At 57.8% G+C, this 23,391-nt stretch overlaps 8 protein-coding genes and 1 non-coding gene across 9 annotated transcripts; 3 read left to right on the forward strand and 6 right to left on the reverse strand.

Annotated features, from left to right (window-relative positions):
• Positions 1-101: 101 nt before the first annotated feature.
• On the reverse strand, positions 102-797 carry BXZ73DRAFT_39345 (uncharacterized protein; the record flags this gene model as incomplete). The annotated part of the gene is made up of 2 exons (XM_048018357.1): positions 102-462; positions 532-797. 2 exons carry the CDS (start codon positions 795-797, stop codon positions 102-104), a joined length of 627 nt encoding a protein of 208 aa, XP_047882373.1.
• Positions 798-2,197: 1,400 nt separating this feature from the next.
• BXZ73DRAFT_39922 (peptidyl-Lys metalloendopeptidase) lies at positions 2,198-3,373 on the forward strand (the record flags this gene model as incomplete). The annotated part of the gene is made up of 3 exons (XM_048018473.1): positions 2,198-2,561; positions 2,622-2,886; positions 2,956-3,373. The coding sequence occupies 3 exons, from the start codon at positions 2,198-2,200 to the stop codon at positions 3,371-3,373; spliced, it is 1,047 nt and encodes a 348-aa protein (XP_047882374.1).
• Positions 3,374-3,892: 519 nt separating this feature from the next.
• Positions 3,893-7,098, reverse strand: BXZ73DRAFT_39633 (sphingomyelin phosphodiesterase; the record flags this gene model as incomplete). Its single annotated transcript, XM_048018421.1, has 19 exons — positions 3,893-4,039; positions 4,112-4,143; positions 4,229-4,392; positions 4,470-4,495; positions 4,566-4,634; positions 4,692-4,751; positions 4,803-4,840; positions 4,899-4,930; positions 5,054-5,126; positions 5,180-5,290; positions 5,347-5,489; positions 5,542-5,595; positions 5,645-5,727; positions 5,777-5,933; positions 5,990-6,107; positions 6,160-6,328; positions 6,383-6,700; positions 6,761-6,808; positions 6,865-7,098. The coding sequence occupies 19 exons, from the start codon at positions 7,096-7,098 to the stop codon at positions 3,893-3,895; spliced, it is 2,076 nt and encodes a 691-aa protein (XP_047882375.1).
• Positions 7,099-8,222: 1,124 nt separating this feature from the next.
• Positions 8,223-8,402, reverse strand: BXZ73DRAFT_21942 (uncharacterized protein; the record flags this gene model as incomplete). The annotated part of the gene is made up of 1 exon (XM_048017632.1): positions 8,223-8,402. A coding segment is annotated over one exon (180 nt), but the record flags the coding sequence as incomplete, so codon positions are not given.
• An 880-nt stretch (positions 8,403-9,282) lies between these two features.
• On the reverse strand, positions 9,283-9,368 carry BXZ73DRAFT_t19. The gene has a single exon. It is a non-coding gene; the product is annotated as a tRNA-Asp (tRNA).
• A 722-nt stretch (positions 9,369-10,090) lies between these two features.
• On the forward strand, positions 10,091-12,129 carry BXZ73DRAFT_39725 (mitochondrial amino-acid acetyltransferase; the record flags this gene model as incomplete). Its single annotated transcript, XM_048018440.1, has 3 exons — positions 10,091-10,183; positions 10,249-10,314; positions 10,390-12,129. 3 exons carry the CDS (start codon positions 10,091-10,093, stop codon positions 12,127-12,129), a joined length of 1,899 nt encoding a protein of 632 aa, XP_047882377.1.
• Positions 12,130-12,455: 326 nt separating this feature from the next.
• On the reverse strand, positions 12,456-13,894 carry BXZ73DRAFT_96534 (uncharacterized protein; the record flags this gene model as incomplete). The annotated part of the gene is made up of 4 exons (XM_048027100.1): positions 12,456-12,812; positions 12,873-13,261; positions 13,495-13,717; positions 13,769-13,894. 4 exons carry the CDS (start codon positions 13,892-13,894, stop codon positions 12,456-12,458), a joined length of 1,095 nt encoding a protein of 364 aa, XP_047882378.1.
• Positions 13,895-15,604: 1,710 nt separating this feature from the next.
• Positions 15,605-17,329, forward strand: BXZ73DRAFT_96535 (uncharacterized protein; the record flags this gene model as incomplete). Its single annotated transcript, XM_048027101.1, has 5 exons — positions 15,605-15,649; positions 15,711-15,758; positions 15,827-16,129; positions 16,919-17,060; positions 17,124-17,329. 5 exons carry the CDS (start codon positions 15,605-15,607, stop codon positions 17,327-17,329), a joined length of 744 nt encoding a protein of 247 aa, XP_047882379.1.
• A 929-nt stretch (positions 17,330-18,258) lies between these two features.
• BXZ73DRAFT_96536 (uncharacterized protein) lies at positions 18,259-23,119 on the reverse strand (the record flags this gene model as incomplete). Its single annotated transcript, XM_048027102.1, has 14 exons — positions 18,259-18,303; positions 18,361-18,387; positions 18,440-18,568; positions 18,619-18,757; positions 18,809-18,948; positions 19,007-19,162; positions 19,218-19,281; positions 19,333-19,441; positions 19,507-19,609; positions 19,671-19,702; positions 20,383-21,474; positions 21,530-22,066; positions 22,117-22,383; positions 22,462-23,119. The coding sequence occupies 14 exons, from the start codon at positions 23,117-23,119 to the stop codon at positions 18,259-18,261; spliced, it is 3,498 nt and encodes a 1,165-aa protein (XP_047882380.1).
• Positions 23,120-23,391: the final 272 nt, after the last annotated feature.

A 23,391-nucleotide genomic window follows, 5' to 3' on the forward strand; every position in this document is an offset into this window, starting at 1 on the left:
CTTGTAGCTTTAGGATAGACGGATTTGACTAGACCACATATGTTGTACACTTTGCTACATGATATTACATAGCGGATGGTGCTCGACAGATGGCTCTACCTCTACGGCGAACGTGGAAATGGTATTACAATTTTCCTGGCCGTGTAGTTGTAAAAGAAGCTGTTATCAAAGGCCGGATACATCCCGTTGGCGCAGCGAACCCAGTCGCCGTTACGCTCTGCATCGACGCCGAAACGCGACTCGAGTACGGCTAACTCGTCGCACTGTTCGTCAGGCCGTTGGTCTCCTGATGTGTTTCTAGAAAGTATCGTGGTTCCCGCGCATTCGTGAACCCGCCCCTCTGCAAAGCCCACCACACGGAACGTCCCATCGCTGACAGGGATGAAGTGGCCGAAACCCAGTAAGCGCCCATGCCTGACTCCGACAGCATGAAGAGAAATGCCGGCGAGCATGCGTTGGCGGCTGCAGGTGCACGCGACCGCTGGTTAGCTTATCTCTTGGCAGGGGGCGAACGCAAGAAAGCACACTGACTTCAGTTCATGCTTGTCGGTTATCGGCACGGAAGTAAGCCACTCGAGCACCAGACAAGCAATTTCGACGCCCCGAACGATACCGGAGAAAAGCCCATAGCAGCGGGGGACGACCGAGCCCTGGAGAGGCGCGAGGGAGCCCATGTACAGGGAGCCCTCGCGGCGTACGCCCGGGACGCGTTCAGGACCCGCGACCCACTTGAGCGCGACCTCGTGTATGCCTCCCGAAGGGATCCGTTCTCCGCCGGGTTTGTCGTAGCGCTCCATGTAGCCCCGGTAGAAGGTGTGTGCGCCTTGGTAAGCGAGGGCGTCCGGGATGCCGTCAAATGCGAGTGCACCAAACATCGTGTCTTCGGTGACAGTCACCTCGGTGTAAGGCAGCGAGGATTCGGCGAGCAGCACTACTGGCTGAGATTTCTTGTTGAAGGTGATGGAGAGCATGCTGGGCCCAGTGTCGTAGCTGAGATGTACCACCAGAGAGTGTAGCAGAGAGGATCTGTCAGTGTGAGTTTGTGTATATATGCCGGTCATCGAACAAATGTGGCCCGAGTGTTGTGGTCTTTTTCATGTCACGACGTGGCCTACGAGTGGCAAGCCCATTGTGCTGAACGGGTCCGCAAAGGCCGTTCTTACGACTTTCTATCTTTGGCAAAGTCGTCTTTTTGGTACCATCGAGATCTAAAGGTGTGGTCTGTGGCATTGTCGACGGCCAACAGACTGAAGCTTCTTCCACCGGTGGGCCATTACCACAATACCGTGCTTCGTCCGACAACCTAGGGCGCACTGGAGACTCGCCGGATGGCGTGTCGATGTGTGACCCCGTGGAGAGTCCGGGGGATGCTGGGCCCGGCAGGGAAGAGAAAGGGACGCAGAACCCGAGGGCCATGTGGTGGGGAGATAGGAGAAATACCACGACGAAGACGAGCACTGCAACGACCCTGTCACTGGACCGGGATCCCTCGGCGGGGGCGCCCGGGGCACATGGAACGTCGAAGCGTCTGCCAGCGTCGGCGAGGGGCTTCGGCTTATCGCGGCACAACCATGCTCGCGACCACCTCCGCCAAGCCTACGCAATGCGTGGTGCTTCGCTATGCTGCCCCCACGAGGACTACTCGCCAGCTGTCCGTTAACTGCAATGCCTCCGTCCTCCTACACATGCACTGATCGCGCTTGTTCCTCTAGACCTGCAGGCTCTGTGCTCTGCCATCTTCTATCAGAGGACCTGGCATACGCTCGGTGTCCTGTCGGCTGCTCTCAGGGGCCCAGGACAGGGACGAGCGGCGAAGCTCTGCTCGTAGCAGCCATCTGCTGTGGATCGCCCCGCAACCTGGCCATCAACGATCCTTCTTCCCGGCGGCGCAACTACCTGCCCCGCAGTAGAGGTCACATATGTGTTGCAAGCTTCTCAGCATAGCAACAACGAGCACCCCGCTGCAACTAGTATCATCCTACCACGCGGACCCGAATGACGGCAAGGCTTGGCGTCCCCCCCGCCCTCCTCTTGCATGCGACATGCTCCTTATCCATCGGCGGGAATGGCAGTGCTTCTTGCTCGCATTGCGCGACTGTCGCTTGTCTCGACGGTATATAAACCTCGCCAGAATCGTCGCTGAACAGCAGGTCAACCGGTCAACCGCGTCCAGCCCCACCCTCCTCACTCTTGAGCAATGTTCTCCTCCGCCCTCCGCGCCACTCTCATCGCCCTCGCGGCGTCCGCGGTCTCCGTCTCCGCTGCCCCCGGCCTGTCCCTCAAGGTCTCGGGCGGCGATGCGTTCACCGGCGTCGAGAACATGAAGGTTGCCACCACCATCACCAACACTGGTGACGAGACCCTCAAGCTCATCAACGACGTCCGTGGTGCGCTCCACACGCTCCCGACCAACGCCTTCGCCGTCAGTTCCGAGTCTGGCGAGACCCCCGCCTTCGTTGGCGTCAAGGCCAAGTACTCCCTCGACACGGTCGCCGCCAGTGCCTCCGACGAGGACTTCACTGTCCTCGCCCCTGGTGCTTCCTTCACCCTCACTCACGATCGTCAGTCTCTTCCTTGTCACCCAATGATGTGCTCCAGACGCTGACGCCTACTGCTCTTAGTCTCGAAGGCATACAACTTCACCACCTCTGGTGAGGGCAAGTACACCATCGAGGCGTCCAACCTCTTCCACTACGTCGACGCCGAGGGCAAGGTTCAGGAGCTCCGCGCTGACGCCGAGGCCCACGTCGCCGCCCTCTCCGGCAAGCTCGCCGTCTCTCGCCCCCTCGAGAGGCGCGCATCCTACAACGGCTGCTCGTCCTCACGCCAGTCTTCGCTCGTGACCGCGGCCTCCTCCGCGCAGTCCTACGCCGCGTCCGCGCTCAGGTCCGTTTTCCCTCCCCGTGCTCTCCTCTCCCCAGCAGTCCGCTCACCCGCGCCCGCGCGCACACACAGCTACCTCAACTCGCACACCTCGTCCACGACGCGCTACACGACCTGGTTCGGCACCTACACCTCCTCCCGGCACTCGACCGTCCAGTCCCACTTCTCCAAGATCTCGGGCGGCTCCTACTCCTCCTTCACGTACGACTGCACGTGCACCGACTCGGGCACGTACGCCTACGTCTACCCCAGCGACTACGGCCACATCTACCTCTGCGGCGCGTTCTGGTCCGCGCCCAACACCGGCACGGACTCGCGCGCGGGCACGCTCATCCACGAGGCCTCGCACTTCACCGCCAACGGCGGCACCGACGACTACGTCTACGGCCAGTCCTCGGCCAAGTCCCTCGCGTCGAGCAACCCGGACCACGCCGTCTTCAACGCCGACAACCACGAGTACTTCGCGGAGAACAACCCGTCGCAGTCCTAAGCGGCGCGCACCTCGAACGGGTGTGGTCGAGGCGGGCCCGATGGAGTCGTTGTGCATGTGTGTCTGGATATCTGGATAAATGTTGTACAACAGGATGTAAACCTTCATGATATACCATGATTTTTTTGCTATCTTCTCTTGTGTGCTTGAGAGAAGACGATACCTCTATGCCCTGCGGTGGTCGCAGACTCGCATCGATTACACAGTTTTCAACGAGTACGCGGAGGCATCACGGATACAACGCTTTCAGAGCAGAGCACTGTTAATTCTCCATGCCCTGATACTTACACTTATCCTGGCTTCGGGTATTTGTTGCAAGTATGCCTCGTCATCACGACGGTGGTCTAGTAGCAACATCAAGCGTGTATTCGTCATACCAACGCAAGTGCGCAGCGGCAGCAACCACACGAGCGGCTCCTCTCATCTAAGCCACATAACACAGTAAAAACCTCAATACAAAGCACTCCATTCCTACCCAACACCTTCCCAAAAGTGTAAACGAGCATCCGACCCTCGAACTCACTGCACGGAGCCGAAGCCGGGGATGCAGTTCTGCTTCGCGATGGACGCGCTGCCAGACCGCATGTAGCAGATCCGGGCGGGGACGCAGTTTCCGGTGCACGGCTCCGTGCGGGCGGACTCCTTGCCCTGGAAGCCGTTGAACACCTGTGAACGACGACCGTCACCATGTCAGCGAGGCGTTCCTCAGGGCCGCAAGGGCGCAAGGGTGCGACGTACGTCGGACATCAGAGTCGAGTTCGCCTCCATGGCTGCAGGCGCAGCGCCAAGAGTAAGGGAGGGGCGAGCGTGTCAGCGGTCGACATGCGCAACGGCGGGTCAGAAAAAGAGGCGCACATTCGGTGACGAGGTGCCACCACGTTCCGTTGAGCGGATCGTTGGCGCCCCAGCCGGTCACGTTGGCGCCGTACGCGGCACGGGTGCTGTACTCATACTCGTACGTGGGCCCGAGCGCAGTCTGGTTGTCGAGCTGCGAGAAGCTGTTGACGTCACTCTTCCAGCTGTTGGATGTGACGGGATGTGAGTTCAGGCGAGCGCTCGGGGAAAACGTGTGAGCCTCAGATGGTATGGAACTTACGTGTGGGCATCCAAAATCTCGAACGTCTACGGGGCGGTACGTAGGATGGCTGATGAGTGAATGACGGCAGCGGGTGGGAGAAGGGAAGATACACACGGCGGAGTCGACCTCGTACACACGGAAACCGGAATTTAGGTTGGTCAAGGGAGTGACCGATGGCCCAATCTGGTTAATCGTGTCAGTAATGGTTCACCAACCAGAAGGATGTTCGGAGGCATTCACCCAACCAGCGAGCTGCGCGCTCTCCGCGCTCTGGACGGTGGCGTTGTTGGCGTAATAGATCTGGGGGTAGTGATAAGGCATTGATTCCGGGGCGCGGCAGCCTGAACTTACCATAAGCTGATCCTCATGAGTATGACCCCAGAAGACGGCTATTGGCGACGAAAGGTCATTTAATTCTCTCGCCATCGTAAGCGGCAAAGATCGCACCCTTGATAACATGAGGCGAGAAGCGGTCGGCGCTGCGAATGCAGCGTGAGCATTGACGAAGACATCTGCTCCACAGCGAACGTCACACACATTTGGTAGACTATAAATGGGCATTTGGTCAGGAACCCCAGATATGAAAATGGTCACGCGGAAACTCACAAAGATCCGTTGGGTTCTGCAGCGGGTTGGTGCCATCCCAACCGGTCAGAACGTGGCCAAGGATCCATACTATATTCATGGAGTATGAGCCAGCCAAGATGGGTAACATGCAATCGTCTTACCTGAGTCGCCAGCATCCTCAGCATCTTGAAGCTCGTCCGTGAGGAACCGGAGCATCCCGGAAACGTCGGGGTTCGTCATGTTGATGTATGCGAAGTAGTTCGCAGAGTACCCTGAGAAGCGATCTTAAGTGAGATAGGTGCTTGCAGATAAGATCGAAGGAACCAACAGAGGTCGGTGTTCAGGGTGATCACTCGTAAGCCATCCTGACGGCGAACCATGTAGCCTGCGTAGTGTGCGCGAGCCAAGTCGACCGCCGACTGAGGAATCCAGCCTTCGTGCTTCCAAAGGGCCGCGACGTGATCGTAGTTCCTGTCCTCCGAAGTGAATTTTTGAGAACACAGGAATCAGACATTTCACCTACCAGCTGAACTGGTCCGCGAGCTTCCCACCGAGCGAGTGAGGGGCATCCTGGGCTCTGAAACAAGCTATGAGATGGGCCGTTTAGGTGAACGTTGGAGGCTAACTGGTTATACGAGTCGTGGTTGCCAAGTGCAGCATACACAGGGCCAGAGCCAAGGAGCTTCCTGAACAGGTCGTAGACGACGGTCTACTCACATATCAGCGGGTGTCCCATCACATCTACAAAGCCTACATACCTCGGTGTACATGACGTAGTCCCTAGAAAGCTGACTCTCGGAGTCATGCGAGACCAAGTCACCGGTGTAGACCGTAAAGTCAAAGCCAGTTTTCTGCGTGCCGGCTAGAATTGGAATCGACGAGAGCGCGGCCGTGACCAGCGAGAAAGGGGAGTCGCTGGCGGGATATATAAGTATGTGTCCGAAAAAACAGTGTTGACGGATTCGACGGACCAGGTGTACGCGCCGAAGCGAGGGGCAGGGAACAAAACCTGGTCCGGGCTGGCAGAGTTGTGGTTGTTCGCACGGCAGCAAAGGCCGGAACAGTTTGCTTCCGCTCCAGTAGCATAGCCTAGACCGATATCAGGACGTTTTGGGGATCGAACGGTATCAATGATACCTACGAGGATCGATGTGCAGGTCAGAGAGGTGCAACACCTTCATGCGCTTGCCAGAAGGCTTCTTCGGTGTTGGGAGCGGGTCTGGCTTGGGCTTAGCAAACCAGCCAGTCAAGTTGAGCTGCGTAGTGGGCGCGATGGGGCATAGGCCACCGACGAACTTCTGGCAGAGCATCTGTGTGCGATAGAGTTGAGTACAAGCGCTTGCCACGGCTTACACTTGACCTACCTGTCCATCGAGGCCGCCGACATCAGCGTTCGCGATCACCTGAGTGACGACGCCGCCGAGCGCGTCGATCCCGAACTGGGCCTCGCAGTTGCTGTTGAAGTTGAAGTGGTCGCAAAGGCGGACGGCGAGTGCGGGGCCCTGCTCGGGCGTTGCCATGGCGAGGAACTTGCCGACCTCGAGAGCGGCCTGGCATCGCTGGCAGTTGTCCGAGCCGAAGACGGGGTTGCTCGCGATGGAGAGCACCTGCTGGAAGGCGGCCTCTAGAAGCTTGGTGGACGACGCCTGGGGCGGAAGGAGGTGCGGGTCCTTCGTGTCGTTCTAGAAGGTATTTCCGGCGCTCAGAACGATGCCGTAGCGCGCGCGGAGAGAATCCGTCACCTTCGGAATCGTGTCCGGGTTCGTGAGCTCAAGGGGGTATGTCTTGTGCTGCGAGCAATCGCGATCAGCCCAGAATGCACGCGTATAGCCACGCAAAGTCTCACCGTGACTGGGTCTGAGATCACCGGCTGAGGCTGGGCCGAGGTCGCGGTGGGATTGTTGAAGTAGTGGCTGTAGAGGGACGTGGGGAACGCGCCCTTGGCGGTGACCGCGAAGGGACCGAAGCTCAGAGGGCCAGAGTCGGCGCTGACGGGTTCGGCGGAAGCGGCGGGCACGGCGACAGAGAAGACAACCGCGGAAGCGGCGGCAGCGACGCCGGCGAACTTGCGCGACACCATGGCGGCTGCGACGAGGAGCGCGGAGGGTGTGCGGCGCATCGACGAAGCAGCGCGGGTGGCTTTAAGGGAAGCGGCGGGGGTCGGGGGTCGGGAATATTTAGCTCACGTTCGAAGGGCCAACACGGGACGCGGTGATGGCCTGCGGCGCCGTGTACGAACGTGCGTTGAATGGACGGGACCGGTCCGCCAGGGGTCCTCGTCGTCCTCTCGTTGTTCAGCGCCGGGGCCACGCCGGGGATGAGACAGGCTTGTCATCGCATGAGAAGAGTTCGGACATAGAGAGCGTTGCGCGGGACTTGAGCGGCAGGAGAGGGTCGCTGGCCCCTCAGCAAGAGCGAGACGGCTGTTGGCGCAGGTCGAGCGGTAGTTTTGGAGAACGAGCTCGTTGCATCGTTCGAAGGCCGCCCCTTGCAACCGACGTCAACGCAGACTTGGGACATGGGCGCTTCGCGTCTTTGCTACTGGTGCCAGGCCCGGGCTCCGGAGCCGGGAGGGGCCTCCGCCACTTGGTCGCTCGTCGGTCTGGGCTCTCGGAGACCTCGACGACGATGCTTAAAGCGATGGTGGCTGGTGGTTACCCGGAGAATCTCCTCCCCCGCGTACGAAGTGTGCACAGTCGTGTATTCCATGGACTACAGATTCGTGGCATAATATGCATGTGGCAAGACGTCGTTCCCAACAGACGATGGTCGAGCAAGTCGTGGACAGTACCTGGTGAGTCTTCTACGCGATACGGATGGCAAATATACAATACAACACAGAGAAAGCGACGATAGTGGATGATATCATATGGATAGCGCTCGGGACAATGCTGGATATGGGGTAGGGGTAGTAAGGTGAGTGGATGCGAGAACGCAAGCCGTCAACCGCTAAATATCGAACAGAAGGCCGGAACCAAGCCCGCAAGGAAAAGAGGTTGGAAGGATATCGACGTGCACATCCCAGGACGTGAGCGCTGCCAGGGAGGTGCAGTGAGTGCGCCATAGAGCGCGCTGTACAATACTGTAAACTCACCTGGTATTTTGTGTTAGGCACCTCACCCTACGGCTCTACGCTCGATGAACTCAAGGCTTGGCCTTGACATCGGGCTGACGCTTTGGCGCGGTCGCCACCGCCCTCCTGGTGGCGGCCTTGAGGCGTGCCTTTTCCTCCGCCATCCTCCGCGATTCCGTCCACAGGCGGAGGGTATAGTCGTGGAGGGACCGGGCGTAGGTGACGAACGGGTCCGCGTCACCGGCATGTGACTGCGGCTGCTGGTGTGACCCGGGGGTGTTTGTAACGGGGACGAGAGATGCTGCGAGCATGGTGGAAGACCGTCGGGTGGGGTAAGGAACGGGCTCAGCGCACAGAGGGGGGCGGAACAGGGAAGTGGGTATATTAACAGCGCAGTGTTGGCATTTAAAGGATTGTCCCGCAGGAGAGCGCGGCGGGGGTGCAAAAACGAGGGTGCTTCTCGGGATGAGGACGAAGACGTCGCGACGCGCAACCGCTCCATCGCCCTCGTCCAGCCGTCGAATCGTCCTCGGCCGGCTGGTCTTCCCGGCACACACGGCCCACCCCGAGCCACGAGATCTTCCGACACTCCCGCCTCCACCCAACCGTCCGGTGGGTTCCATCGCCTCATCTCCCCCACGCACCAATCCAAGGACCTTCGCGCCGCTCGCACTTGGCCTCAGATGTATCCAGGCTCCCCGATGCGCACTGGTAACGGTTCTCAGGTCACGTAGAGCGGACCCAGGTCGCGGAGCGGCAGCGCACACGAGTAGCTCCACTGGCAGATAGATCAATTATTGGGGCTCCCTGTCTGGTGTCAAACGACACCGGGTTGCACCGCTCATGCGCTCATGCCCGCGCGCTTCGCCCAGTCGACTAGCCATGACGACACGGTGTGGCCAATCTGTGTGCACGTGGTAGTCTGTGTCCGGTCGTTCATTTTTTACGTCTATCCGGGTTGCACTGCTGCTGCCAGGAATGTAACCACGATACACGCAGGATCCGGATCTTTTGTAGAATGCTGATTTGTCGTGGCCTCCGAACAATTAGCCCCTCCATGATGTCACTTCTTAAAATTGTTCAAACACGTCATCACTCCAAGGTGCGTATATAGCGTGGATGTAGCACTGCACGCAGATGGTATTCTGTACAGAATATGAGTAATCCTACGGAGCAAGAAAATGAAAAACACTCTCTGGCGGGGAGTCGAACCCCGCTTTCGCGCGGACACTGAGGGCAATGACAAGCGCGTGTACTAACCGATATACTACCAGAGATCGGAAGTAACCCGGATAGTTCAAATTACGTATAGCACTGCAACAAAGAATTGAACCACTATTCATTGACTCAAATTCTGTTACGTGTACTTCCCGAAGGTTTGCACAGCCCATGTGATATGAGCTGGTATGAGGCATGTTCCACGAACCGGCAATTCATCCACCATGCGCTATGCCTATTGTATTCTTATTCTATGGCAAAATACAGCCAATCGGACTGCCTCGTTGGGGCGACTAGCTCACTTACTATAATGAAGTACCGCATAAAAAACTGTGAGGTATTGGCCAGGGTTGATCTCCGTATGCACAGTGAATACAGTACACAAATAGCACGCACATCACATAAACGGTCGCGGCCTCTTGGGAGTTGCACTGTTACGTATTCTCGGTTGAATCACATCGTTGGCGAGCGGCCGCCGTGCGGGTTTCGCTAGCGCATGTGCGCAATATAAGACACAAACGCGGCCGAAGCTTGGTACCTTCGGCCACCTCCGGGTGCCCACCGATCAGAGTGGGTGCGGTGCAAGTAATTCCCGCGGGGTCCTGATAGCGATCGGAACGCCGGAAGAAGATAGACGCCTAAGTGGGAGCGGTGCCAAGCCATCTAATCGGCGGGGGATGGGTGTTTTATCAGATTAGATTAACATTTCATGCACTTGACTCGCGCTACTATTTAAGCTTTATGCCTTCTCCCTCCCGTCCCCGCCGTCCTCCCCGCCGCCATGCTCTCGTCTGCTGTCTCGTCATCTGCCCGCGCACACCGCCCCGCCTTTCATCCCTCTCGCTCTGCCCAGACCTTCAAAGCGTTTTATGCAGTGCGTCCGCCCGCGCAGACGTACTGCACAGAGGATCGCTGACTCTCCCGCCACTATTCCCCCAGACCATTCGCAGCCTACGGCAGTCCCATGAATCCCCGGAGCCAGACGATGTAGAACCCTCTGAGAAGGTGCGTGTTACTCATTCTTGCCCTCCGTGGGCCCTCCTTTGGCGAATCTTTGTGAACATTCGCGCCCGCTCGTAGGACTTTATCCTCGCGCTTCTCCGTGCCAACCCTTCCTCTCGCGACACCAAGTCATTCCTCGCCTCATTTGGCCCGAGACCACAGCCTCCTCAGCCACTCGTCGCTCGCCCTGCCGAAATTCCGGTCACCACGGACAAGGACGTGGCACCCGTCGGAGACAAAACGCTGGGGATCAAGCCGTCCACCAGCCCTGTGATCGCTTCTATCCTGAATCCTGTCTACCAACGAACCGCTCTGGTAAAGCTACAATCCCCCTTCAACGACCGTCAATTGGAAAGCATCGCGCGAGGCATGGTCTACCTCGAGAAGCTCGGCCTGCTCAGCGTGCTTGTTGTAGAAAACGATCAAGTCGCGCGCGGCTCCCCTCGAGAGCGCTCCGCTCTGTCGGCCGAGACGATGCGCGTTGTCGACGCCCTCGAGAAACAAGGTGCACGGGCCCGTCCGGTGCTCGGCGCGGTCGTGCGCCTTGGGCCCAAGCCAGAGGACACCACTTCCCCCGAACCGCGAGAATTCGACCTCCCGGAAGCTCACACATTCCCTTCCGACCTCGTGCATATCCGGCTGGCGCTTCGAGCTGGCGAAATCCCGGTGCTCTCACCTCTCGCCCTTGATTCCTTCTGTCGGACTGTGCGGGTCAACGCGAACGATGTTGTTGCGGCACTTGCGCGCGGTATGGTCGAAGCGGCTGCGCACGACAACACCCCAGTTCCCGGTGAAGAACAGCCTCCTGCCTCGCAAGACGGTGTCGACCTCACCCCTCTTCGGCTGATGATCATCGCGCGCGAAGGAGGCGTGCCCTCTTACGCCCGGCACGGCCTTCCCCATCTTCTCGTCAACCTTACCTCCGAGTACCAATACATTCACGAAACCTTTGACCCGCGATGGAGGACCGCCCATCCGAAGGCGCTCGCTAACCTCAAACTGGCACGCACGTGTTTGGCCTACATGCCCCCCACCTCCTCCGCCGTCATGGTCTCCCATCGATCCCCGAGCTCGCTCATCGGCAACCTGATCACCAACCGGCCGGCGGTCAGCTCCAGCCTGCCCCACGCGCTCCTCCAGGGCAACCGCAAGCTCACCCCAGACACGCCCACCCTCCTCCGCCGCGGCCTGCCGGTCCGCGTGGTCCGCACGGTGGACGAGCTCGACAAGCCGAAGCTCAAGACGCTCCTCGAGCAGTCCTTCCGGCGCGAGCTCGACGAGCCCGCGTTCTGGGCGCGCATGGCCGCCTCGCTCGACTTCGTCATCGTCGCTGGCGACTACGCTGGGGCCGCGATCGTCACGCGCGAGGTGTGCCCCTCGGGCGCCGGCGCCGCGCCGATCACGTACCTCGACAAGTTCGCGGTGCTGCCCGCCCACCAGGGCGACGGCACCGTCGACTTCCTCTGGGTCGCGCTCCACGACGAGACGTACGGGCTCGGGCTGCCGTTCAGCGCGAACCCGAACGGCGGCAAGGAGGGCAAGGGCGCGGGCTGCGACCTCGTCTGGCGCAGCCGCGCGGACAACCCGGTCAACAAGTGGTACTTTGAGCGCAGCACCGGCCACCTCCGCCAGGGCGACTGGGTGCTCTTCTGGTGCGACGCGGAGGTGCGGCTGAAGACGGAGGAGGGGCGGCGCGCGAACGCCGGTCTGTCGTACCTCGAGCAGTGGGAAGAGGGCCGTCTCGGGCTGTGGAACGACGTCGTGATGAAGATTCCTTCCAGCTGGAAGCCCAAGGATGTTAAAAAGGTGGAGAGTTGAAGTCGCCGCGTTGATCGCAGGATGGCGTCGTCAGCTCTCTCCGTTATTGTCAGGACTTACGTTTCATCTAATCTCCGCTGTAGACTCTTGTGGCATAGACGTCTTGTGTATCCCTATTCCCAGTCACTAGTTACTTCTGGATCTCATGCTTTGCGTAGTTATTTCGCACTCGCTGTCTTTATTCTCCAACGCATAAACTATCTCACACTAGACGACAGCACTGATGATACAATCCTGGTAAATAAACAGTACGATTACATCCAACAAATATGACGATGATGCCTCCGGACCCGATGACAAAAAGAACACCCCCTGCACGGCAGTCATTATTTCGCGCTGCGCTTCTTCGCTGGACGCCGCGGTCTCGACAGAATGGAAATGGACTCCCCAGCCTCCGTGACCACCGATGACGCGCAGGACTGACGTCGAGTAGTGACCCCAGCCTCACTGCGCCGACGCCACGCGGTAGGCACTTTTTTGCTTTGTTTGACGTGCGTGTGGAGGTCCTTGATACCCTGGGTGACACGATTGCAGAACGCGCCGACAGTCCAGGCATCGAGATTGCGCATGACCAGGAAAAGCTTCACGATGTCCGCAGGATGGTCGAGACGCCATTCGTAAGGAGGGCGGCTCTCTGGTCCACGTTTGGGGCCGGGGCCGGTGTAAGGGGCTGATACGATGCGCTGCAAGATGAACGCAGTATCAGAAGAGGGAAATAGTCTTCAAAAGTACCAGCGACTCACGAATTTCCCGTCGTCCTCGCGCCACCAGTCCACGTGCATGCGGACGAGGCCCTCGGCGAACACGAGCCCGAACACGGGTGAATTGACGCGGAGGTAATGCAGCTGCCGCAGGGCCGCGGTGGTAGACATGCTGTTCTGCCTCTTCGCGGCGTCGAGGCTCCCTTGCGCGGGCTTCTTGTCTTCCCAGATGGTGCTCGCAATCTCGAAACAAGGCTGGCTCGGGAGTTGCTTACAAAGTGTCGCCTGTGATTTGAACGAAGTGCGCCCTCCGACACTTCCGGACTCGTCGGCACGCCGATGCTGGGCGAGGTAATTGTAGGGTGACTTCTCGGTTCGGCACAGTGGAGACAGCTGGACAGAAGGGACGAAGAGGATGCCATCGGGGCGGACTGTCTTGGGATTGAGCGTCGGTTCAGCTCGAGAATCCGCAATGTGCTCTGGAAGAGGTTGAGGGAGACTTATCAAGCATTGCACTCTGCCGACGGATGTTGAGTTCATTCAATTTAATACCACGAGAATCGTACCTGCAATCGCTTGATCGTGCTGCAGCTACTCTCAAAGGATCATACCTGCGAAATCCACTCAATGATAGACTGCCGCAGGGTCACGAGAGATTGCTCACACTTGATGCGCATAGTCGGCTTCCGAAAACGACCGACCAGAAGCACCATAGCCTTTGCTCGCAGGTGCGCAGCGAAGACCACTTGCAAATCAGAAAGCAATTGAGGGTCCCTCTGATGATCGACGTGATGGCTGAACAAATGGGTCTCGTCTGCTTGCACGGTGTCGAGAAAGCTGAGGAACTCTGCGCTGACGACTCGACGCACACCCCTCCTCAGTTTGCACTGAATGCAAGTTAGCTCGTTGTGTTTGTCTGCTGCATAGCTAAAGCTAACCTTTACAACCCAGTCTTCGGGAAGTCGGCTGAACACGTCGAACACATCATCGACGTCCCGTCGGAATTCCTCAGGGAGGTCCGTGGAGAGCGAACCCTCACCACGATTCTGGAAAGTGGCCCACATATTGAATTTATCGATACTCTTTGCTATCCTGGAAAAGATGTGACATTGAAGCCTAGCATAGAAGTCGTGAAGGACATACTGAGAAGCGGTCTGTGCGCGTCCCTTCGCAGACCGAGATTTTGGTAAGGTCATGACAATGTTGGAGACGGAAAAGTGCTGAATATGCTGAGCAAAGGAAGAGGTGTGAACGGCACTGCGACCCCGAAACTGGCTATGCGTACTCACGGGATTAAAAGGTGGATGAGCGTAGTCCCTGAATGTCGTTGGTGTCGTTGGTGTCGTAACTTACATTAGTGGCACTGAGAGGCGAGGGAGGAGGAAGAAAGGATGCGGGGAGGAGGAAAGCAGCGCGTGGGACCCAGAACAGCATCAGCAAAAGGTGTTTTCCACGGTAGCGCCCGATAGCACGCGACACCGCCATATCGGGACAGGTCGTCTATTGTCTGCGCGATAAATGATGGTAGCAGAACGGTGGCGGCTGACATTCATTCGTCTTTGCTATGACATTTGATCGCATTTTGTGGCCACATACAGGATATGGTGTATTTACTACCAGCACTAGTAGCTTAAACAGAAAGCTGTAGTCGATGATCGTCGATGATCATGCACTCCTTCAAGGGTGAATATTTGAATCATGGGGCGCGTGGGGTGCATAAGAGGTTAGTATTGAGCTATACATTCGATTTGCAAGCACGCGAACAGTGTGCGCGGCAGAGAACGCGGTGCGCGCGAGGATGGATGGACGTCGGCGCGGGCGCCTGTTCAATCGCTTACGGGCCACAGAGTCCTCACTGGCTGTCCGACGCCGGCGACGGCGAGTCCCACCTTGCCTCCTCCCATCCTCCTCTGTTCCCCCAGTTTTTCCTTGACGCTTCTTCTCTGCGGCACCTCGTCGTGCTACGAAAATCCTCTTCTTCATCAGAATGTCTGCTTCTAAAGTGGGACACGCGATCCAAACGCGGAACATCGACTCGTGTCCTTGCTCATTTGAGTATTGTTTCCCATGAGGTGCGCATTTCATCTCCCCCTTGCGTTCCTTGAAGCGACCCAGTCCCCAGACAGCGAGGCGGGAGCAAATAGTTCATTGCACATAGAACGAAGTCCTCACTCTCGTGGTGGCAGAATATGCGCGGGAGCAAAACCATGACACTCACCTGGAGGACCTCGACCTTCCGCACGACGCTCACATGCGAGCGCGAGCTCGTTAAATGTACAGGAGAAATGTGGCATCGCACGGCGGGGTCGTTTGGGCATCGCAACCTGGCTCGTCCTACGCCCAGCGCGTAGTCCGTGCTCGTGAGGCCAGTGCGCATGGGTATTCCAAGGTGCGCTGGTCACCCCCTCTCATGGTGGACGTCTAAATCATACCGTGTCGGGCTATCTCGCTTGCCCTAGATGCCCCGATAGGGCGGCCAAGTATACGCATGCGCCCGTTGTAGCCATGTGCGCTTCAGCAACGTCCAGGGTTCCTGGGGGGAGCGTGGTACGTCGACGCTTTTATCCGCTTCTGTACGTACCGCGAGCTATAGCGAGGTCGCACCTCGCCGTTACCGCGACGCTCGCTCAGGGCATGCCGCTTTTCATTCGCACACATGGTTATGTGGGCCATGTCCGACCGTAGAATCCCGCGCTCTTATCGAATGATGTGCGGGGTGAACACCTGTACGTCTATCCTCTGTGTTTCCACGTCCCTGATGCCAGCCGCCAGACATGCCATTCAATGCACTCTTTGTCAAATTCCATTCTCTCCGCCAAGTCAGGCCTCTTCAAGCTCTCCCACTGTGGCAACCTGTAGGCATACAACGCGTAATTGAAGCTGCTCAACAATGTCGATTTCGAGCTCGCCAAGCAGGTCGTCCAGAACGTCGGCGAGCCCGTCTCGACTCTCCTCTAAACCCGCGTGGCCCAACGCCGAACCCTCTTTCCGCGAAGCTCTCCCAGCTCGCCGCCTTCGCCCTCCGCGAGCCAACGATCAAACCACGCCGCATTGCGATTCTTGTCGTCGATGACTTCAACCCTGCGCGGGTTGACGGCACCTCCACTGCGCTCAAGGCCGGAATGGTGACCATGTGGATCGTCGAGCCATGCTGGAGGCCTGTATGCCCCACGGGCGATGGCAGGAGCAAGGCCTACTCCGCGGACCACCACTACGGGGATCAGCGAAGCGCTCTGTTCAACCCCATCGTCGTCGCGAGCAGCGCGGCAAACGCCCGCACTGGGCACTGGGCGGGGGCAGTGTGTAGGTCGAGAGTTAAGTCAAGATATATATCGCTGTGGAGACTTACTGATATGGAGGTCCGTGTTGGTAGCGACATTATGAAGTCCAAAGGAAGTTGCTTACGGTGATTTCTTGCTAATTGTTGTGATCCGATGCGGCGGAGCCACAGTGGCGTCCCGCTTTGACCTCCTCTCGGTTGTTCCGAGACATGGGCGCATGTGCGGGCATGCGCGCCTATTACTGGACTCAACCCGCGACCGCCATCATCCCCCAAGTGCGATGTGCCACTCACGCTCGCGCACGACCATGTATCAAGACGTGGTGAGTTCCTCATCATTCTCTGCTTCCAGCATCTGGTTCACCGTACTCACATTTCTATCGACATCGACATGGCTTTCAACACCCTCTCGTGGCAGACGTCTCGTCGCCCTCACGGCCGCCACTCTGCGCCCTAGGTTCCACCTCCACGAAGCCAACACGACCACCCTCTCTCTAAATTTCCGCATCTGCGGACTCGACACGAGTCACGACGTGTGGTTCGCAACGGGGTGAGCTCGGTGCACCTCCTGAACGCGAGGCTTCAAGTTATGGCGCTTATAGCGGCGGGTCGGTCACATGTGATGAGCCACCGTCCATACGAGGTGTGAACTTTGGTTAAAATATCCCCTTCCGCCTCTTCTCCTCCTCTTCAAACTGATTCCTCAGCCTTGCCGACAGTGTCACCGACTCAACGTTGCTTCCGTCGGTAACCACTGACCTATCACCAATTCGCGTGCCCTCGATCGACTCGCTGTACTCGCAAGCAGGGTAGTCTTGGCCCGGACCTCCTGCTCATCGCGCGCCCCGACATGATGTCAATCTCTCACGACTACGGCGTCTTCATCGAGGACGAGGGCATGATCGCCCTCCGCGGGCTCTTTCTCATCGACTCTATGAGGGTATCCTCAGGTGCGTCCGTATTGGAGCAACATACGTTCGACGGCTGATCGTGCGTTCGGTGGGCCGGACAAGCAATCACGATCAATAACCTCCCAATCAACCTCTCGGTCGAGGAGACGATCCGGCTCGTGAAGGCGTTCCAGTTCACCCAGTGGATGCGTCTCTCTTCCCCCGCGTTCCCCGTCGCCGCTCCCGCTGACCTCTCCTTCAGCCTCGCGAGTCCCCCTTCCCCTTCCCCGTTTGCGACGCAGCCGCAGGAAGAGCATGGTGGGAAGTGAGGGAGCGAAGACAATGAAGACGCGAGCATCTACGCTCAAGGCGACCACCTCCCTGCGCCCAACCAATTAACCCTTTCGCGCCCATGGCGCCCCTCCATGCCCGACCTGTCTATCCTGCCGCACTCAACCCACCTTTCTGCGCTCTCCACACTGATTCCTCTATCAGGTAAGCAATCTCTAGATGCGGATTCTCTCCAGGCCGTTACTGACCACTTCGATAGTACTCACGATAGGGAACACTTCCTTCAAGTCGGGGAGATGTGCTGGTTGAGAGGCTTCGGGTGCTTGGCTGCATCACTGGCTGTGTAGGTTCTTTGTTCTGCTAATGTGTGCGTTGTGTAGAATACCCGCTGTTTCATATTTACCCCAAATGGATTATTGCGCGATTGAGCCATATATGTGTGATTATATGCGAGCCCCAGTGTACGACGGAAGACGATAATCTTCCGCAGGGTGCTGTAGGTTCTCTGTCATCTCCTCCGCTAGCTCTGGCCTCTTATCGTGTGGCGCTATCATCTCATGCGCCGCAGATGACCGATATACGGTCGCGCGTGCACTGAGACTTGATAGCCCTGCCCGCGAGAATCGATCATCATTTGATAGCGGAAGAAGCAGACCGCCGTACAATACGGGATACTGCATTCTTTGGATACTAATCTACCTTCTATTGTCTTCGCTAGCACTAACTATCGTACGCTACAAACGCCCCAGTGCACGATCATACGCTATCGTTTCTGCACCTACTTTGCTGATGAGGTACACAGGGCTATATACACAGATGCGCGCCTAGCGAAGAAGCCTCTTTCGAGTGTCATGTCACGTGACCGCGTTTGGCGAGACTCCGCACGTTTCACGGAAGCAGATCTAACATCATCTCCGTCCAATTAGATGGCTGCCACGGCGAGCCCCCATACAGAGCAAGTTACATGCTATAGAAATCTGTCCATGAGCTTCTTCGTTGCTTCCACCCCCAGCTGTCCACGTCATGTCAGTCACATTAAATTCGGCGGATCTCCGCAAAATTAACTTACGAAAGTGGCCGCATTCGCAGGGAAGGCCTGAGCAAAGAATCAGAAGATGGAGGTGAAGGGAAGAGTCGACAAGTCTTACCCGAGCCATTGCGGGGCCCAGACCTTTCCACAAAGCACCTACTCCGTCAGCGGCAATCGTCTTTCTTGCGCAGTCCATGAAACCGGTGTACGTCCCGTTAGGCGCAGACTGGATTCTTGATTTGATGACCTACAACAAGGGGTCAAAGATCTGGCTGCATACAGACAAAGGCAACCCACGTCTGGTGGGATCGCGATGGACCACATCGCGAGACCTGCAGTGCCTCCCGCCATGATGATCGCCCCCAGGTTCAGTTCAGACGGCGACTGCCCAGCAGGGGTGAGAAACTTTTTCGTGACCTCGTAGGCCGCGAAATATCTACCAAACCATTATTGCCGACTCCGAAATAGATAGACGTAGAAGACATACGCGGCGCTGCCGGGACCGTCACGCGCGACGGTCGCCACCGACCCACGGAACACGCTGCGAAGACCTCCTTCGCGGTATAAGTGCTTGACTACGTCGAACACGCCTTTGTACTGGGGACCGCCCTGTCCCTGTCCTTGAATCTGTAACAAGGACATGCGTCAAAGCCTGCAACGATACCCCGGAAAGCTGAAGACGCACCTGGAGTAGAACTTTTGCCCGCTCTACCGGCGCAGTGACCAGGGTGGTGGGTACAGCCGAGAGAAATCCTGCGGCCGCGAGCTCGGGTATCGAGAGCTCCTTGTTCGTGCGATTGGGGGTCGCACTAAGGATGAGCATCTTAGACATGTCATATGCCTGCAGTGCAGATGTTGAGATGGAGATGCAAACAGTCCCAAATACTAGTACTCACCCAGAAGGACATGGCGAAGATGGGTGTTACACCCACAAGTGGGGGCACGACACCGCGGTAGAGACTTGGGATATTGTCAGACCGGGTGACATGCGGTTGGTATGAAGAGACATACCCAGTCACACCGTCCCGAGCCAATGCCTTCTTCACCACATCTATCGCGCCGGTGTACGTCCCGGGCGTGGCAGTTTGCAGCCGAGTCTTGGTGAGGTCGAATGGGTGACCTGGATACAGCCGGTGCGTGGAGTCTGAGCCAACCAACCAGGCTCACTGCGTCGAAACGACGCACCGACAAGTACCGCAGCGACGCCTCCTGCTCCTCCTGCAACGAACGACCTGATCGACTCCGCCGTCGACGAGCGGTGGACTTCCTCAGCTGCTGGGGCGTCGCTCTACCATACGTCCGATCAGTGACCGGCTCGACGCGCCTCCCCGTACAGAGCGAAAACGCACCATGGCTGCTTCTGCTTGTATTACCTGGGACCCTGGGCGGAGGCGGGGACGGCGAAGAAGAGAACAACGGGGCAGACGGGCGCGGCGAACCGTCACCCGGACTTACATATGGGAGGCGCGCTTGCCCCAGTTCCGGCAACGTCGACGAGTGCGGGGAATGCGCGTGATTTCGCAGACCTGTCGGACGGGATCCGATCTGGCGGCATGCCAAGGGCGGGCCTTCGCGCACTCAACGCGAGCATCTGGACTGTACAGCCCAGCAGAGATATGGAGACGGCGGGTCGGAGGTGCGTATTGTGGGAAGACGGAGGAGGGCGCACCGGTCCAGCACGGCTGAGAAATCGCGCCTTCCGCCGATCGCTCTTCTCACCACCTGAAGATAGAAGGGTCTGCACTGTACCGCGTGATGAAAGCGGGTCATGGCAACACTTTAATATACAGCAAATGCACACTGGGCGTGTTTAAATCGTACACATTAGCTACTGTAAATTACCGCATAGACGGCTCAATTCTATGAAAACAGAGAACGTAACGAGCCATAAGTATTCGCACCCAAAGAGAGAAAACTAAGTATCATCGTCATCATACTGGCGGAACCCTCCGACAGGCTCGTAAGTAGCTTCGGTGGTGTCTCGCCTCCACACCCATCGTACACACCAGAAGAAAAGACCAATGAGAAGAACCCCTCCCGTCCCCACCGCAATCGGCGCACCGTACTGGACGTACCAGCTAGGCTCGTAAGGGAACAAAAGGCGATCGATCTGAATGACACCTCCGGTGCCTCCACCTGTTGTTGAACGACCCCATTGTGCAACGGAGGCCCAATCTTGCTCGCCGTTCTTGCCCCGGGCACCCTTGATACCAATGACAATGCCATCCTCGCCTTTGCTGCCATCGAGGACGCGAACAATGATATCACCGAACGCGGATGCGGTGCTGTGCAGTGTCGTATACGTTGCGGAGTCTTCGAGAGGGAGTGGGCGATTGTTGACAAACGTGTCGACAATGATGGAGGTGGAGGGCAGTGAGGAAGGGGTGGGGATAAGGTGCTGGGCGACAATAGCGCGGAGGCTTTCTTCATCCGAATACAGTTCCGTCAAGTTGACCTCCTTGAATGCGTCATCCGTAGGGCAGAGGAGTGTCCAACCGGCCCCACCAAGGCCTTTGTCAGCCCAAGGTGAACCTACAGGGGGCGCAGTACCGTTCAGAACCCACTCGAAGCCGGCCTTGATGACCATGGTAGTCATCGTAGACCCCTTGGCTGCCTTAACGAGCTTCCCGACTGTGAGTTCTACAGAGCGAGGGATCATGAGATCGGTGATTTCGTGGATGACGCCGGTTTGGGTGAGCATGTCGCGAGCTGACAGACCAGACTGCATCCCCGCCCAACCTCCACTAGATGTGAAAATGACGGAGTGACTGGAGCCTCGCCTCTCGGCGGAGATGTCAGACCCCTCTAACGTCTGGAAGGTGTGCTGAGAGCCATTGACCAGCGAATCGGCATAGTGTACTCCAGTGAGAGTATGATGGCGGATAACGCGTTCAAGGTCTGCCTTCGAGGACGGAGTGACTGCAGCAAGGTGGGTGCTGACGAGGAGCCCAAGTCGCTTGAACGCCCAGTTGGGTGGAATAAGCAACGTTGTCTTTGGAGTCGTCTTCAGTGTGTGGGCGAGATTGTTCACGGAAAACACTCTGGTCATGAACGTCGAGTAATCGAGCTCCGGAGACGCTGTTTCGATAGTGTCCACAGGAGGAGCCAGTGCTCGCGAAAGGAAGTAGATGACGGTATGGTTGGCGATTTGGACTGCATAATGCGAAGTACGTAAGAGAGCAGAAAACAGGATGAGGAACGTACAAACCTTCGTCTCCCATGACACCGGCACCCGCGAACCGGATTGTCTTAGATTGTGAGCCCCTAACCCCGTCGGTGACCTCCACTGGCATCACTTGCCGCCCTCCTCCAAGACCGCGTTCTGTCAAAGAGGTTTCAACGAGCATGCCGTCTTCAAACTTGTTCGGCACCCAGCGCCCCGGGATGAAGTGATACTGCAGCACACGCTTCAGCTCTTCACTGCCGCGATGAGGAAAGTCGTTGTCCCCAAACATTGAGATAACGTCGTCCCGAGGTGCAAGGATGGTGTACTCGGTGGCCGTGTCGTTGATGAGGTGAGTGAGGTTGACGGAATGAACAAGCGAAACGAACTCCGTGCAGTTGAGTGCCAGGAGATATTTCTCAGGGGTGAACTTGATAGCGTCTGCGGGGAGTAGGAGGGTCGAAACGGTATGCAAAACCCCGTTGGAAGCATATATGTCCTTCTCGATGAGCTTGGCTCCGGATACAGTGACCTTCTCGTCCTGGGGAACAATGTCGAGCTCAGGCCCGTCGATGGTCGGAACTGGCTTTCGGTCAGCAGCAGCACGAAGATCGATGCGACAATTAACGTACGCTTCACCGGGCTCTCGGTGAAAGAGTCCGACCAATGGACCTTCGGCTCTTCCAGCAACACCGCGTGCATGTTGAGGATTCGTTCCAGGTCGTCGGCTGCGAACTCGCTCTCGAGGTACAACCTTTCGAGCGACGGGAGCTCCGCCCAGGCATCGTCGACGGGGAGGAAGACGGTGAGCGTGGAAGTACTATTGAGGAATTTGGACAGCCCAGGGGTGAGAATCCTGCTGAAATACGAGAGTTCCGGCCGACGGGAGATGACAGTGGCTGGGAACCCGCGCAAGAGCTTCAATTAGCGACATCCGGGATTTGCCTCAGGCCCGGCGGCCGGGACGGAGCACGCACCTAAGTCTGAAGGCATTTCCACCACTCTGTGCACTCCGAAAAGAGCCCCATTCATCGTGTCGGTGCGCGGCTTCACGACCTTCACGCCACCCTTCCCCGCTGCATCCGTCCCAATCCAAACAGTTTCACCCTCAACGGTGAGGCGAAGACGCTGAGGGTCCGTTCCGAGGGTGCCGTTCTGTACGGGCATCCATGGAGGGAACGGAGGCGGTTCTCGCGAAGGAGGTTCGGCATAATCTCGCGGGTATAGCAATGTATCATAGTGTTGGGTACTTTGCTCGGCCGGGAGGCCGGGGAGGGTATAGTTGAGAAGGTGGTAGAAGAGCTGCTGCCGGAGCCGGAGCTGAAGGTTGTCCTGGAGGTCTTCGGCGTCATTACTAAGAGCTTGTTCCCAGAGCGGGTTGGATTTGCTGTGGTGCTTAATGGCGTCGTTGGTGGGGGCAAAGAATGTGCAATTCTTTAGCCTGTTCAGCGTGGGGATGAGCTTCGCTCTCTGGAGGAGCTTAAGGAGGGAGACATAGTCCTCGTCTTCATTAAGAGCTTCTACGAGGGTGTAGGTTGGCTTGTTTAGCGACGGGGGGTGCACAGGAACTTGAGCGGGTGCGACAATAGGAAGAATGGCGAGAAGGCCGAAGGGTATGCACGACGACAGCCTCATCGCAGGAGGCGAGCGGCGAAGGGCGACTAGCGGAGAGCAGAGCGGCGAGAAATAGATAGGACACAAGTGAGGGGGGTGAAGAAGAAGGGAGAGGCGCAGAGGCGGAAAGGCGGAAAGGGATGGCTCAGCGGCAGGAGCGCTGCTGCGTCCCGACTGCGTTGTCTGAGGATGACGTCCGTTCCGTGTAATCCACGTGCCCACCCCCACGTGGATGCGCACCCGCCCACTCACCTCTCTACACACATCCTCTGCTGCCTGCTGCCTGCCCCGCG

The sequence above is a fragment of the Epithele typhae genome, assembly GCF_022376455.1.
Source record: "Epithele typhae strain CBS 203.58 chromosome Unknown BXZ73scaffold_3, whole genome shotgun sequence".
NCBI lineage: Eukaryota > Fungi > Basidiomycota > Agaricomycetes > Polyporales > Epitheliaceae > Epithele > Epithele typhae.